Genomic DNA, 13,141 nt, shown 5'->3' on the forward strand with positions numbered 1-13,141 from the left:
TGTATATAATGTCTGCTGCAGTTTCCACGGTATGCATCCGATGAAGTGAGCTGTAGCTCACGAAAGCTCATGCTCAAATAAATTGGTTAGTCTCTAAGGTGCCACAAGTACTCCTTTTCAGTTCCTGACAGTTTGCCAACAGGGAACAGACATTCTAGGTTTCATGCAGGAATCACTGGGCGAGGCTCGCTGGCCTGTGCTATGCAGGAGGGCAGACTGGATAATCATAATGGCCCATTCTGGCCTTGCCTTACCAATCTCTGACTAAACAAAGGGAGGGACCCAATTCCCAGAAGAGTGACTCTGCGCTTCCGGGCCAAGGCCGGGAGAGCCTTGTGCAAACAGGATCAAATCGTTTGCAGTTAGAACCCAATCTCCACTGAGCAAAACATGGAACTTTTGTAATACACTATCACCACCTACTGGCTACTGTAGGGAATGCAGTTCAGGAACCTGAGAACCAAGTCCTGATGCACGGATCTGGGTGTCAGATCAGGTGAAGTGGGGGGCTGCCCCTGCCCACCCTCACCCCAGAAAAATCTGAAGAGACCTTCTATAAAAGTTTCTCTTGGGCTGAGCCCAGCAGACGTGTGCAAGCAAGTAGAGTTGTGAACCACCAAGGCCATGGTATCTGCCCCTCCAGAGTGGGAGTAATAGGAGCATCCTGGACCCAAGACCAGAATCCAAAGAACATAGAAACTGTCTGCTGATGAGATCCGATCCCAAACTTCTAAGTAACTGCCTCATTGCTCTTTACCTGGGTCTGAGCCTTTTAGTTCAGAATGAGCACAAATGATAACAGATGGGCATAATACCATCTCAGGCATTGCTTGTCACCTCTACAAGCTCAGTCAGGACTTAAGGCAGAGTCCTGAAATCACCTTCAAGCCGTCCCCGCCACTCCATGCTTTTGTTCTATGTACAGACCTGCGCCTGGATTCTGACCTGAGCTTGGAGGGGAGAGGAAGATGGCTGTATACAGCCTTTGCAGTCCCCTGAGACTGGGACTGTCCAGGGATCATAGAATACCAGGGCTGGAAGGGACCTCTGGAGGTCATCTAGTCCAACCCCCTGCTCAAAGCAGGACCAATCCCCAACTAAATCATCCCAGCCAGGGCTTTGTCAAGCTTGACCTTAAAAACTTCTAAGGAAGGAGATTCCACCACCTCCCTAGGTAACGCATTACAGTGTTTCACCACCCTCCTAGTGAAAAAGTTTTTCCTAATATCCAACCTAACCGCACCCCCCGCCACGACAACTTGAGACCATTACTCCTTGTTCTGTCATCTGCTACCACTGAGAACAGTCTAGATCCATCCTCTTTGGAACCCCCTTTCAGATAGTTGAAAGCAACTATCGAATCCCCCCTCATTCTTCTCTTCCGCAGACTAAACAATCCCAGTTCCCTCAGCCTCTCCTCATAAGTCATGTGTTCCAGTCCCCTAATCATTTTTGTTGCCCTCCGCTGGATGCTTTCCAATTTTTCCACATCTTTCTTGTAGTGTGGGGCCCAAAACTGGACACAGTACTCCAGATGAGGCCTCACCAGTGTCGAATAGAGGGTGTTGGCAATGCCCCTACTTATACATCCCAAAATGCCATTGGCCTTCTTGGCAACAAGGGAACACTGTTGACTCATATCCAGCTTCTCATCCACTGTAACCCCTAGGTCCTTTTCTCCGGAACTGCTGCCGAGCCATTCGGTCCCTAGTCTGTAGCGGTGCATGGGATTCTTCCATCCTAAGTGCAGGACTCTGCACTTGTCCTTGTTGAACCTCATCAGATTTCTTTTGGCCCAATCCTCCAATTTGTCTAGGAACCTCTGTATCCTATCCCTACCCTCCAGCGTATCTACCTCTCCTCCCAGTTTAGGGTCATCTGCAAACTTGCTGAGGGTGCAATCCACACCATCCTCCAGGTCATTTATGAAGATATTGAACAAAACCAGCCCCAGGACCGACCCTTGGGGCACTCCACTTGATACCGGCTGCCAACTAGACATGGAGCCATTGATCAGTACCCATTGAGCCAGACAATCTAGCCAGCTTTCTATCCACCTTATAGTCCATTCATCCAGCCCATACTTCTTTAACTTGCTGGCAAGAATACTGTGGGAGACCGTGTCAAAAGCTTTGCTAAAGTCAAGCAACAATACATCCACTGCTTTCCCCTCATCCACAGAGCCAGTTATCTCGTCATAGAAGGCAATTAGATTAGTCAGGCATGACTTGCCCTTGGTGAATTCATGCTGACTGTTCCTGATCACTTTCCTCTCCTCTAAGTGCTTCAGAATTGATTCCTTGAGGACCTGCTCCGTGATTTTTCCAGGGATTGAGGTGAGGCTGACTGGCCTGTAGTTCCCCGGATCCTCCTTCTTCCCTTTTTTAAAGATGGGCACTACATTAGCCTTTTTCCAGTCGTCGGGGACCTCCCCCGATCGCCATGAGTTTTCAAAGATAATGGCCAATGACTCTGCAATCACATCCGCCAACTCCCTTAGCACTCTCGGATGCAGCGCATCCAGCCCCATGGACTTCTGCTTGTCGAGCTTTTCTAAATAGTCCCGAACCACTTTTCTCCACAGAGGGCTGGTCACCTCCTCCCCATGCTGTGCTGCCCAGTGCAGTAGTCTGCGAGCTGACGTTCGTGAAGACAGAGGCAAAAAAGCATTGAGTACATTAGCTTTTTCCATATCCTCTGTCAATAGTTGCCTCCCTCATTCAGTAAGGGACCCACACTGTCCTTGACTTTCTTCTTGTTGCTAATATACCTGAAGAAACCCTTCTTGTTACTCTTAACATCTCTTGCTAGCTGCAACTCCAGGTGTGATCTGGCCTTCCTGATTTCACTCCTGCATGCCCGAGCAATATTTTTATACTCATCCCTGGTCATTTGTCCAATCTTCCACTTCTTGTAAGCTTCTTTTTTGTGTTTAAGATCAGCAAGGATTTCACTGTTAAGCCAAGCTGGTCGCCTGCCATATTTACTATTCTTTCTACACATTGGGATGGTTTGTCCCTGTAACCGCAATAAGCATTCTTTAAAATACAGCCAGCTCTCCTGGACTCCTTTCCCCCTCATGTTATTCTCTCAGGGGATCTTGCCCATCAGTTCCTTGAGGGAGTCAAAGTCTGTTTTTCTGAAGTTTGCTGCTCTCCTTTCTTCCCTGTGTCAGGATCCTGAACTCGACCATCTCACGGTCACTGCCTCCAAGGTTCCCATCCACTTTTGCTTCCCCTACTAATTCTTCCCGGTTTGTTGAGCAGCAAGTCAAGAAGATCAGACCAGTCCCTGGCATAAATTCAAGCTGCCTGAGGCCTGCTCTAATTACACCTACTGACCATGATGCAAAGGGCAGTCAGGAATAGCTGAAGTGGAGAGGTGCTCTGGCCACGTCCCTACATGGAGTCCAGCATAGAGCCACTGCACTTGTGCGTCACCCAGGAATTCTCCTCCTTGTGCAGGGGGGTGCCAACGTAGCCAGTTAAACCAGAATTAGGGGGCGTAAGAACCAGGCCCCAAGTGTGTGTCTTGAGCAAAAGAATCCTGGTAAGCCGAGTACCCAGGGCACCATTAGCTGCTCAGTGCTCCAGGCTTCGGGATGAAACTTGCACTATGGAAGCGTCGCAGCCGGGAGTTGCAGCAGACACTCACACATAGAGAAGAAAGTGGCCTGTTTCAAGATTGCTGTGGGAATATGAAGAGTCCCTTTAGGAGAAGTCCCCGCCCAAACTGTAACCTCCACCTCCACTAAGCTGCTTCTCCCTAAGCGCCTCCACCCTTCCTTCGGTGCGTCCCCCCTTCAGACCTGGGGAGCTCAGCAGTGGGGGGGGGGGGTCCCTGCAGGACGGGGGGAGCTGGCAGAGGGCAGCGATTTGCTCTCATCCAGTTACTAGATGGATGGATTCCAAAGCTGGATGGGCGCACTGTAACAGGGAAAAGCAAAACTCCACACCCCAGCCACATGAGGACATCAGAATCAGCCCCAGCTTCTCAGATGTTCGATACACATTACCATGTTTACAAAGCTGCGCAGACAACGGTTCCAGCACCTCTCAGCAATGGAGTAATCCACCCATTCTTGCCACCATGACCTGAACAGTTCTGCCCCTCCCACCCTTATTGCAACATGTATATCCAGCTTCCTCCCTGAGGCGTCCGGCCTTCACCCACCTGCACTCAGCATGCCTAGGCCCAGTACTGAAGATGGAAGTTTGCCTACCCTGGGTAGGCCAGGGATGTGGCCCGTGCCATTAGGGAAGCCGTACAATAATCTACATATCAGAGGTCTTGTCTACACATCAGGCAAGACCGCTGTGGCCAGTGCTTGGGATGTAGCATCCTGGCCTGTGACTCAGCCAATCCATCCCTGATCCCTTATTACCCATCATAAATGGTCCACAACAGACTCGGACCTCTTCCACCAGCCCGCTGGGAGCTGCATACCGCCCGCTGCGCCGTTCACCCTCCCAGTACTGGACAGAGATCATGCGCTCAAGGCAAAAGCGGAGACCAGCTCTTCCATGTCTGTCCTGAATGCACCGGGACAGTCAGCAGCCCCTGGTGAGATGGGCCAGATTTTCACAAGAGCTCAGCTCCCACGCAGACACCTAGATAATGGTCAATTTCAGGCACACACAAGCACCCAACATGCTGAGCTCTTTGTAACTCCGGCCCAAGGGCTCTCGCAGGACTGTACCTACTACAGGCTGGAGATGCGGGGTCAGGTGATACGCAGATTATTGTATGGCTACAGAATGAGGAATGCACCTCACTGCTGTAGTAGGGAAGCTAGCAGGATGCAGAGGAATGCTGGGTCGGGTCGTGGCTTGGAGCAGGATGCAGCGTAAGCATTGCCAGATTCTCAGGCACACTGGATTTTTCCACTACGCTAATTTCTTGGCTTTCCCCCTTTGTGGTAAAGCAGCACTCGTAAGAATGTTGCGTTAAATGAACGGGAATCAAAAAGACAATGGAGAGGTGACTTGCTTACAGTGTGTCAGTGCCCTCCTGGGAAAACAATGCCATGTACCAAAGGGCTCTTTAGTCTAGCAGAGATGGGCTGAACAAGACCCAACACTGGAAGCTGAAACTTGACAAATTCAGGTTAGAAATTAGGCACAAATGTCTAACAATGAAGCTGATGAACCATTGGAAGAAAGTCCTATGGGCAGTGGTGGATTCTCCATTGTTTGGAGTCGGATCAAGCTTGGATGTCTTTCTGGAAGCTGCTTCAGCCAAACACAAGTTATCGGGCTCCGTGCAGAGGGAACTGGGGAAAATTCAATGGGTTGTGCTACACAGGAGCTCAGACTAGATTATTTAATGGACCTTCTGACCTTAAAACTAGATGAATTTAATCACAATTATGATTCTATTTACTATTAGTATTGCAGGAGCACCTAGGGGCGGGAGCTCAGGGCTCCTTTGTGCTGGGCACTCTAAACACCTGTAACAAAAACAAGAGAGAGACAGTCCTTGCACCACAGAACTCACAGTCTGAATACGTAATGAGAGACATCAGGTGAATCAAACAGACAAGCGGGGTGGGGCAGCAGGGTGAGTGTAAAGTCCTGGCTTGTGCAATAAGCAGTGCAGTTACAGTTTGGACTGACAGTCTACAAAGGCAGGTAGTGTGAGGCACCCCACACCACTCCTTACCTGAGCAATTTGTAGTAGAGAAATCGAAAGGCCTCCTGTAGGAGCACGGAGAACAGGACCCCGAATATTAGGAGGCCCTTCTGCAGTGGCTCATCTCCTGGGTCACTGGCTTTAACCGCAATGAACCAGACTAACGATGACAGGAGCAGGGAGACCAGCCAGAAAAAGGCCCTGAAAGAGAGACAGGCCATTTTGGAACATGCAGCACCATACTGCCTGCCTGCTTCAGACAGCCACCCAGGCTGGGCAGTGTGGAAAGGGCCCCACTATCTGCACATCAGTGGGGTGCAGCTCCCAGGCCTGGTCAGGCTCGGCAGAGCTAGGGGTGGGGAGAGGTGTGGATACCTGTGGCAGGAGTCACAGCTGGTGGAAATCTGTGACTCCCGTGCGCCAGCCGAGAGAACGAATCTGTGCTGAAATCTCTCTGCAAGAGCATGACGGATCATGTGCTCGGCCCCTCCAGACAGAGGACTGGTGCTCTCCTGCCGCCATCCACAGCAGCCCCTCTGAGAGCAGCAGGATGCAGTGCCCAGACCAATGGGGGGCCCAGAAACATGGGAAGTGGCAGAAAAACCCTACTGCTAACCCAACTCAAGATCCTGCAGTGCATGGACAGAGACCCCCCCCCCCCCCCCATCTGGTGTCCACCCCATGACAGACACACCACTCAAACCACCGAGTGCGCAGGGACTGCGCCCTTAGCAGCAGCTCCAAAATGAGGCCCTTGTGCTCCTCAGCCAGGGAGCAGACTGGGGCAGTTAGTGCCCCACCTGAAGCACACGGCACTCAGAGCAGAACATAGCAAACGTCTGGAACACCTGGTAGCAAGTGAAAGACACGCAGCCCCCATCACTGCAGGTCTCAGGCACGCTGGGTGCAGCAAGGGGAGCCAGGTCCCAAGGCAGCTGGCCCGCAGAGCTGAGGCCTGCGGCCCAACACACACAGCACCATATCTGTTAGAACAGAGGGGGGCAAACTACGACCCGTGGGCCACATCTGGCCCACGGGACCGTCCTGCCTGGTCCTCGAGCTCCCGGTTGGGGAGGCTAGTCCCCGGCCCCTCCCCTGCTGTCCCCCCTCACCCGCAACCTCAGCTCGCAGCACTGCCAGCGCTCTGGCCCGTTGCTCCTGCCAGGCAGTGCAGTGGCGTGGCTGCAAGCTCCTGCCGCTCTGAGCAGCATGGTAAGGGGGCAGGAGGGGGAGAGGTTGGATAAGGGGAAGAGGGTTCTGGGGAGCAGTCACAGGACAAGGAGCATGGGGGGGTTGGATGGGTTGGGGCTTCTGGGGGGGGGCAGTCAGGGGGCAGGAAATGAAGAGGGGGCGGATAGGGGGTGGGGGCCAGGCTGTTTTGGGAGGCACAGCCTTCCCTACCTGGCCCTCCATACAGTTTGGCAACCCCGATGTGGCCTCGGGCCAAAAGGTTTGCCCACCCCTGAGTTAGAGGAAGAGCTGGATTAGGTCCCAGCAGCCACGTCCTCAGGCATGGCCAGGAATGTCTCACTTTGTCTAATATGCCAAATAAAAGGGCTCTCTACATTTCCCTTCCACAGACACACTCCCCATCCTGTCCATGCAGTACAGAGCAACTCTCATTCTTCCAGCTCCGATCTTCACCACCCAACATGGCATCGGTGTCTCTTGCTGCCATGTCACCTGGCTGCCCCGCACCCTGCTCTCTCGCTGAATGCTGCTCTCTCCTGCCCACCGGGACTGGCACTGGAGTTATTTCCCCTCCCACCACACCCCGGCCCCCAGCTGCCTTTTCCAAGCTGAATCTTTATTTTATTTCCTGCCAACGTCTGCTCTGCCCAGTGCTGCAAAGAGAGCGAACGCCGACGGACAGCATGGCACATGTTTGCACCGCTGTAAATGACAGCACAAGGGAATGGTGACTTGTCCCACAGAGCATGCCCCATGATGGAGCAGTCTGCATCTCCAGTGGTGTCCGGTGGAGCTGCTGTAGGGCTCAGCCCCTGAAATCTGCAGAGGTGCTCAGCTCCTGTTCCCTGAGCTCCCCCATTCTCTCTGACCCAGGCTGCCCCAGATCCTTCTCTTGGGGCACAGGGGACTGTTGCTGGTCTGCCCCATAGAAAATATACTCAGACCTGAAACCTCCTCCTCTCAGGTCCTGCTTTTTTGATCTACCTGGCCCCCATTGTGCACACCTCACACTCTTTAGCGTACAAAAATTAAACAATACACAACAAATGGAAGAAAGGAGAAGGGGATGGCAATGGATTTAAATCAGAAGTTAGGAATTGTAGAACACTGAAATGGGACACAAAGAGAAACCTGTGGCCAGCAGAGATAAGGACAATAAGAATGTTTAAAATATGTTTGAAAGAACCAGAATCCTGACAATGGATTGGTCTATTACTAGATGGAAGTAGTAGAATTATCAAGAATAATGAGAAAAGGCAGAGGAGTTCAATAAATATTTCTGTTCTGTTTGTGGGAGACAGATATTGTAGGCTCATCATACGACAATATAACTCTTTCCATTCCACTACTTTCTCAGGAGAATGCCACACAGCAGCTCTATCAGTTAGATGATATTTTAAAACAGCAGGTCCATATAACCTGAACCCAAGAGTTTTAGAAAGGCTGGCTGACGAGCTCATTGGACCGTTACTGCTGATTTTCAAAATGCCCTAGAACGCTGGGAAAGGTACAGAAGGCTGGAAGAAAGCAAATAGTATGCCAATATTTTGAAAGGGTAAACAGCATGACCTGGGTAATTATGGGCTTGTCAGCCAGACATTGATCCTGGGCAAGATAATGAAGCAGCTGATATGGGACTCTAATAATGAACAATTAGAGGAGGGTAATATAATTAATGCCAATCAGCATGGGTTTATGGAAAATAGATCCTGTCAAACTAGCTTGATGAGACATGGTGGGTGAGGTAATTTTTTTATTGGACCAACTTTTGCTGGTGAGAGAGACAAGCTGTCTTCACTCTCAGTACCTTTCCCAGACCTGAAGAAGGGCTCTGTATAAACTCAAAAGCTTGTCTCGCTCACCAGCAGAAGCTGGTCCAATAAAGGATATTACCTCACCCACCTTGTCTCTCATTCCTGGGACCAACATGGCTACAACACCATTGCAAACTAAGTTGAAATCACAGTTACTATTAACAAGGGGGAAGGAATGCAAGCAAAATAGGGAAAGAATAGATTCAAGACTATTTAGATAAGTAGATGTATTCAAGTCAGCAAGACCTAATGAAATTCATTCTAGTTCCTACTTACAGAACTAGCTGAAGCAATCTTTGAGAACTCCTAGAGGATGGGTGAGATCCTAAAGGATTGGAGAAGGGCAAACATAGTACCTATCTTTAAGAAGAGGAGCAAAGAGGACCACGGAATTACAAACCAGTCATCCTAACTTCAATACCTGGAAAAATACTGGAAGAAATTATTAAACAGATCAATTTATAAGTGTCTAGAAATAAACAGGGTTACAAGGAACAGCCAGCATGGATTTATCAAGAACAAATCATGCCGAACCAATCTCATTTCCTTCTTTGACAGAGTTACTGGCCAAGTGGATATGGGGAAAGCAGTAGATATGATGTATCTTTATTTTAGTAAGACTTTTGACAGTCCCGTGTGACATTCTCATAAGAAAACTAGAAAAATGTGGTCTAGATGAAATTAGAATAAGGCAAGTGCACAACTGGTTGAAAGACCGTATTCAAAGAGTCATTATCAATGGGTTGCTGTCAAACCAGGAGGATGTATCTAGCGGGGTCCTGCAGCGGTCAGCCCTGGGTTTGGTACTGCTCAATTTTTTTCGTTAATTTCTTTAGTATAATGGAGTGGAGAGTATGCTTATAAAATCTGCAGAAGACACCAAGCTGGGAGAGTTGGAAGCACTCTGGAGAACAGAATTAGAATTCAAAACAACCCCGACAAATTGGAGAATTGGTCTGAATTCAAGGAGATGAAATTCAATAAAAACAAGTGCAAAGTACTTCACTTGGGAAGGAAAAATCAAATCAAATGCACAACTACAAAATGGGGAACAACTGGCTAGGTGAGAGTACTGCTAAAAAGGATCTGGGGGTTAGAGATCCTGGGGATCACAAATTGAATATGGGTCAACCACATCATGCGGTTGCAAAAAGGCTAGTATCATTCTGGGGTGTATTAACTGGAATTGTGTACAAAAACCATGGGTTGCAATTGTCCTGCTCTCCTTGGCGCTGGGTGAGGCCTCAGCTGGAGAGCTGTGTCTAATTCTGGGCACCACCTTTTAGGAAAGGTGTGGAACACAGAATGTCGGCCATGCTCACAGGATCCTGGGAAACAGAGACTCTAAAAAGCTTAGGGGGGGGTGCATAGGTGCTGGAACTAGGGGTGTAGGGGGTGCTGCCCCCTGGCTAGAAATGGGTTTCCATTATATACAAGCTTTACAGTTTGGTTCAATGGCTCTCAGCAGCCCCACTATACAAATTGTTCCAGCACCCTGGGGGGGATGGATAATCAGCCAAACATGAGTTCCCAGTATGACACAGTGGCCAAAAGAGCTAATGCGATCCTGGGATGTATAAACGGGAATCTTGAGTGTGAGTAGAGATTATTTTACCTTTTTATTTGGCAATGGTGCAACTACTGCTGGAATACTGTGTCCAGTTCTGATGCCCGTAATTGGTGATAATTTGGAGACGGTTCAGAGAGGAGCCATGAGAATGATTAAAAAATTAGAAAAAATTAGTGATAAACTTTTAACAAAGAGGTGGTTAAGGTGTGATTTGATCAGGCTATAAGTACCCACATGGGGAACAAATGTTTAATAATGGGCTTTTCAATCTAGCAGAGAAAGGCATAACATGATCTAACGGCTGGACAGCGAAGCTAGACAAATTCAGACTGAAAAGAAGGTGTATGTTTTTAACAGTGAGGGTAATTAACCATTAGAACAATTTACCAAGGATCATGGTGGATACTCCATAACCTGACAAATTTTAAATCAAGAGCAAATGTTTTTTGAAAAGCTCTACTCTAGAGAGTATTTTGGGACAGTTCCCTGGCCTATGCTGTACAGGAGGTCAGACGAGACCTACAACCAGTGCTATAATCCCAACTGTACATACAAAATGACTGGATCTAAATTAGGCGTTACCACTCAAGAGAAAGATCTTGGAGTCATTATAGACAGTTCTCTGAGGACATCCACTCAATGAGCAGCAGCAGTCAAAAAAGGTAACATAAGAACGACCGTACTGGGTCAGAGCAAAGGTCCATCTAGCCCATTATCCTGTCTTCTGACACTGGCCAGTGCCAGCTGCCCCAGAGGGAATGAACAGAACAGGGAATTATCAAGTGATCCATCCCCTGTTGCCCATTCCCAGGTTCTGGCACATAATTTTGGGAATCATTATGAAAGGGATAGTTAATAACATAGAAAATATCATATTGCCTCTGTATAAATCCAGAATATTCCCACATCTTGAATACTGCATACAGATCTGGTCACCCTACCTCAAAAAACATATATTGGGATTTGAAAAGGCACAGAAAAGAGCAACAAAAGTGACTGAGGGTATGGAACAGCTTCCTAATGAGAAGAGATTAATAAGACTGGGACTGTTCAGCTTGAAAAAGAGATGACTAAGGGGCGATGTGACAGAGGTCTATAAAATCATGACTGGTGTGGAGAAAGCAAATAAGGAAGTGTTATTTACTCCTTCTCACAACACAAGAACTAGGAGTCACCCAATGAAATGAACAGGCAGCAGGTTTAAAACAAACAGAAGGAAGTATTTCTTCACAGAGCGCACAGTCAACCTGTGGAACTCCTTGCCAGAGGAGGCTGTGAAGGCCAAGAGTATAACAGGGTTTAAAAAAGAAGTAGGTAAGTTCCTGGAGAACAGGCCCAACAATGGCTATTAGCAGGGATGGTGTCCTTGGCCTCTGCTTGCCAGAGGCGGGCAATGGGCGACCGGGGATGGGTCACTGGGGGATTCGCTGCCTGTTCGCTCCCCGTGGGGCGCCGGCGCCGGCCCCGGCCCCTGACGGCGGACAGGACGCGGGGCTGGACGGACCCTTGGCTCTGACCCCGGGGCACGCAGCAGGTCCGCCCGGGGCTCCGCCAGGGCCCCCCCGGGGCCGGGCAGGACCCCCCGGGCCGCTCCCGCGCACTCACCCGGCGACGAGCACGATGACGCGCAGCGGGTCCCGCAGCACGGTGAAGAGGAGCAGCCCGAGCGCCGGCCCGAAGGCGATGAAGCTGCAGCCGAAGAAAACGGGGAGGGTCATGGCGGCCTGAGCCGAGCCGAGCCGAGCCGGGCCGGGCGGGGGGCACCAGGGCTCGGTCAGTCGGTCGGGCTGCCGCTGCAGCTCCCGCACCCGGTCCCGATCCCAGTCCTGGTCCCACCTCGCCGGCCCTGGCCCCGCCCCTTCCTGGGGCCTGGTGACATCACGTCCCGCAGCCCGGCCGCGTTAAAAGGGCAACGCCGGGGCTAGCGCTGGGCCCCTCCGCGGGGCCGCGCTGGTGACCCCGATGCGGCTGGGGCCCCCGAGCCCCGCCTGGGGCTGGGCGACCCTGGGCCGCAGCGCGCGCCCCGGGGTGCGACGGACCCGCGCAGGCCGGGGGCCCCGCCCCTGTGACCCTCCCTCCTGCCGGGGCCGCGCGGGCTCTCGGGGGGCCGGGGCTTCCTCTGCCCTGCCCGGCACGCGCCTGGGTGCTGAGTAAAGGAGCCGGGCGCTGACCTCGGCGAGCCTGGGGTCGGCTGAGGGGATGAAGGCCAGGGCGGGGGGGGGAGGCTGGGGTCGGTTGTGGGGACGAAGGCCGGGGCGGGGGTGGGGAGGCTGGGGTCGGTTGTGGGGACGAAGGCCGGGGCGGGGGGGGGAGGCTGGGGTCGGCTGTGGGGATGAAGGGCGGGGCGGGGCGGGGCGGGGAGGCTGGGGTCGGTTGTGGGGACGAAGGCCGGGGCGGGGGTGGGAAGGCTGGGGTCGGCTGTGGGGACGAAGGCCGGGGCGGGGGGGGGAGGCTGGGGTCGGCTGTGGGGACGAAGGGCGGGGAGGGGGGCGGTGGGGGAGGCTGGGTTCGGTTGTGGGGACGAAGGCCGGGGCTGGGTTCGGTTGTGGGGACGAAGGCCGGGGCGGGGGGGGGCGGGGGGGGGAGGCTGGGGTCTGCTGTGGGGACGAAGGCTGGGGCGGGGGGGGGAGGCTGGGGTCTGCTGTGGGGACGAAGGCCGGGGCGGGGGGGGGAGGCTGGGGTCTGCTGTGGGGACGAAGGCCGGGGCGGGGGGGGGAGGCTGGGGTCTGCTGTGGGGACGAAGGCCGGGGCGGGGGGGGGAGGCGGGGGGGGGAGGCTGGGGTCGGCTGTGGGGACGAAGGCCGGGGGGGGGGGGAGGCTGGGGTCGGCTGTGGGGATGAAGGGCGGGGCGGGGCGGGGAGGCTGGGGTCGGTTGTGGGGACGAAGGCCGGGGCGGGGGTGGGAAGGCTGGGGTCGGCTGTGGGGACGAAGGCCG

General features: G+C 52.4%; 1 protein-coding gene across 2 annotated transcripts in view; it reads right to left on the reverse strand.

The window, feature by feature from the left end:
* The window catches only part of LOC144264757 (gamma-secretase subunit Aph-1b-like), a 28,551-nt gene extending 16,371 nt beyond the window's left edge, over nucleotides 1-12,180 (reverse strand). The window contains exons 1-2 of one of the 2 annotated variants that reach the window (XM_077816555.1): nucleotides 11,812-12,180; nucleotides 5,662-5,832 (exon numbers count right to left, since the gene is read on the reverse strand). In XM_077816555.1, coding sequence (XP_077672681.1) covers nucleotides 5,662-5,832; nucleotides 11,812-11,924 — 284 coding nt within the window. In that variant the 5' untranslated portion in view covers nucleotides 11,925-12,180. The remainder of the gene's footprint in view (nucleotides 1-5,661; nucleotides 5,833-11,811) is intronic. The other variant, XM_077816556.1, reaches the window with a different exon arrangement.
* Nucleotides 12,181-13,141: the final 961 nt, after the last annotated feature.

This window comes from Eretmochelys imbricata, chromosome 5 (assembly GCF_965152235.1).
Source record: "Eretmochelys imbricata isolate rEreImb1 chromosome 5, rEreImb1.hap1, whole genome shotgun sequence".
NCBI classification, from domain to species: Eukaryota; Metazoa; Chordata; order Testudines; family Cheloniidae; genus Eretmochelys; species Eretmochelys imbricata.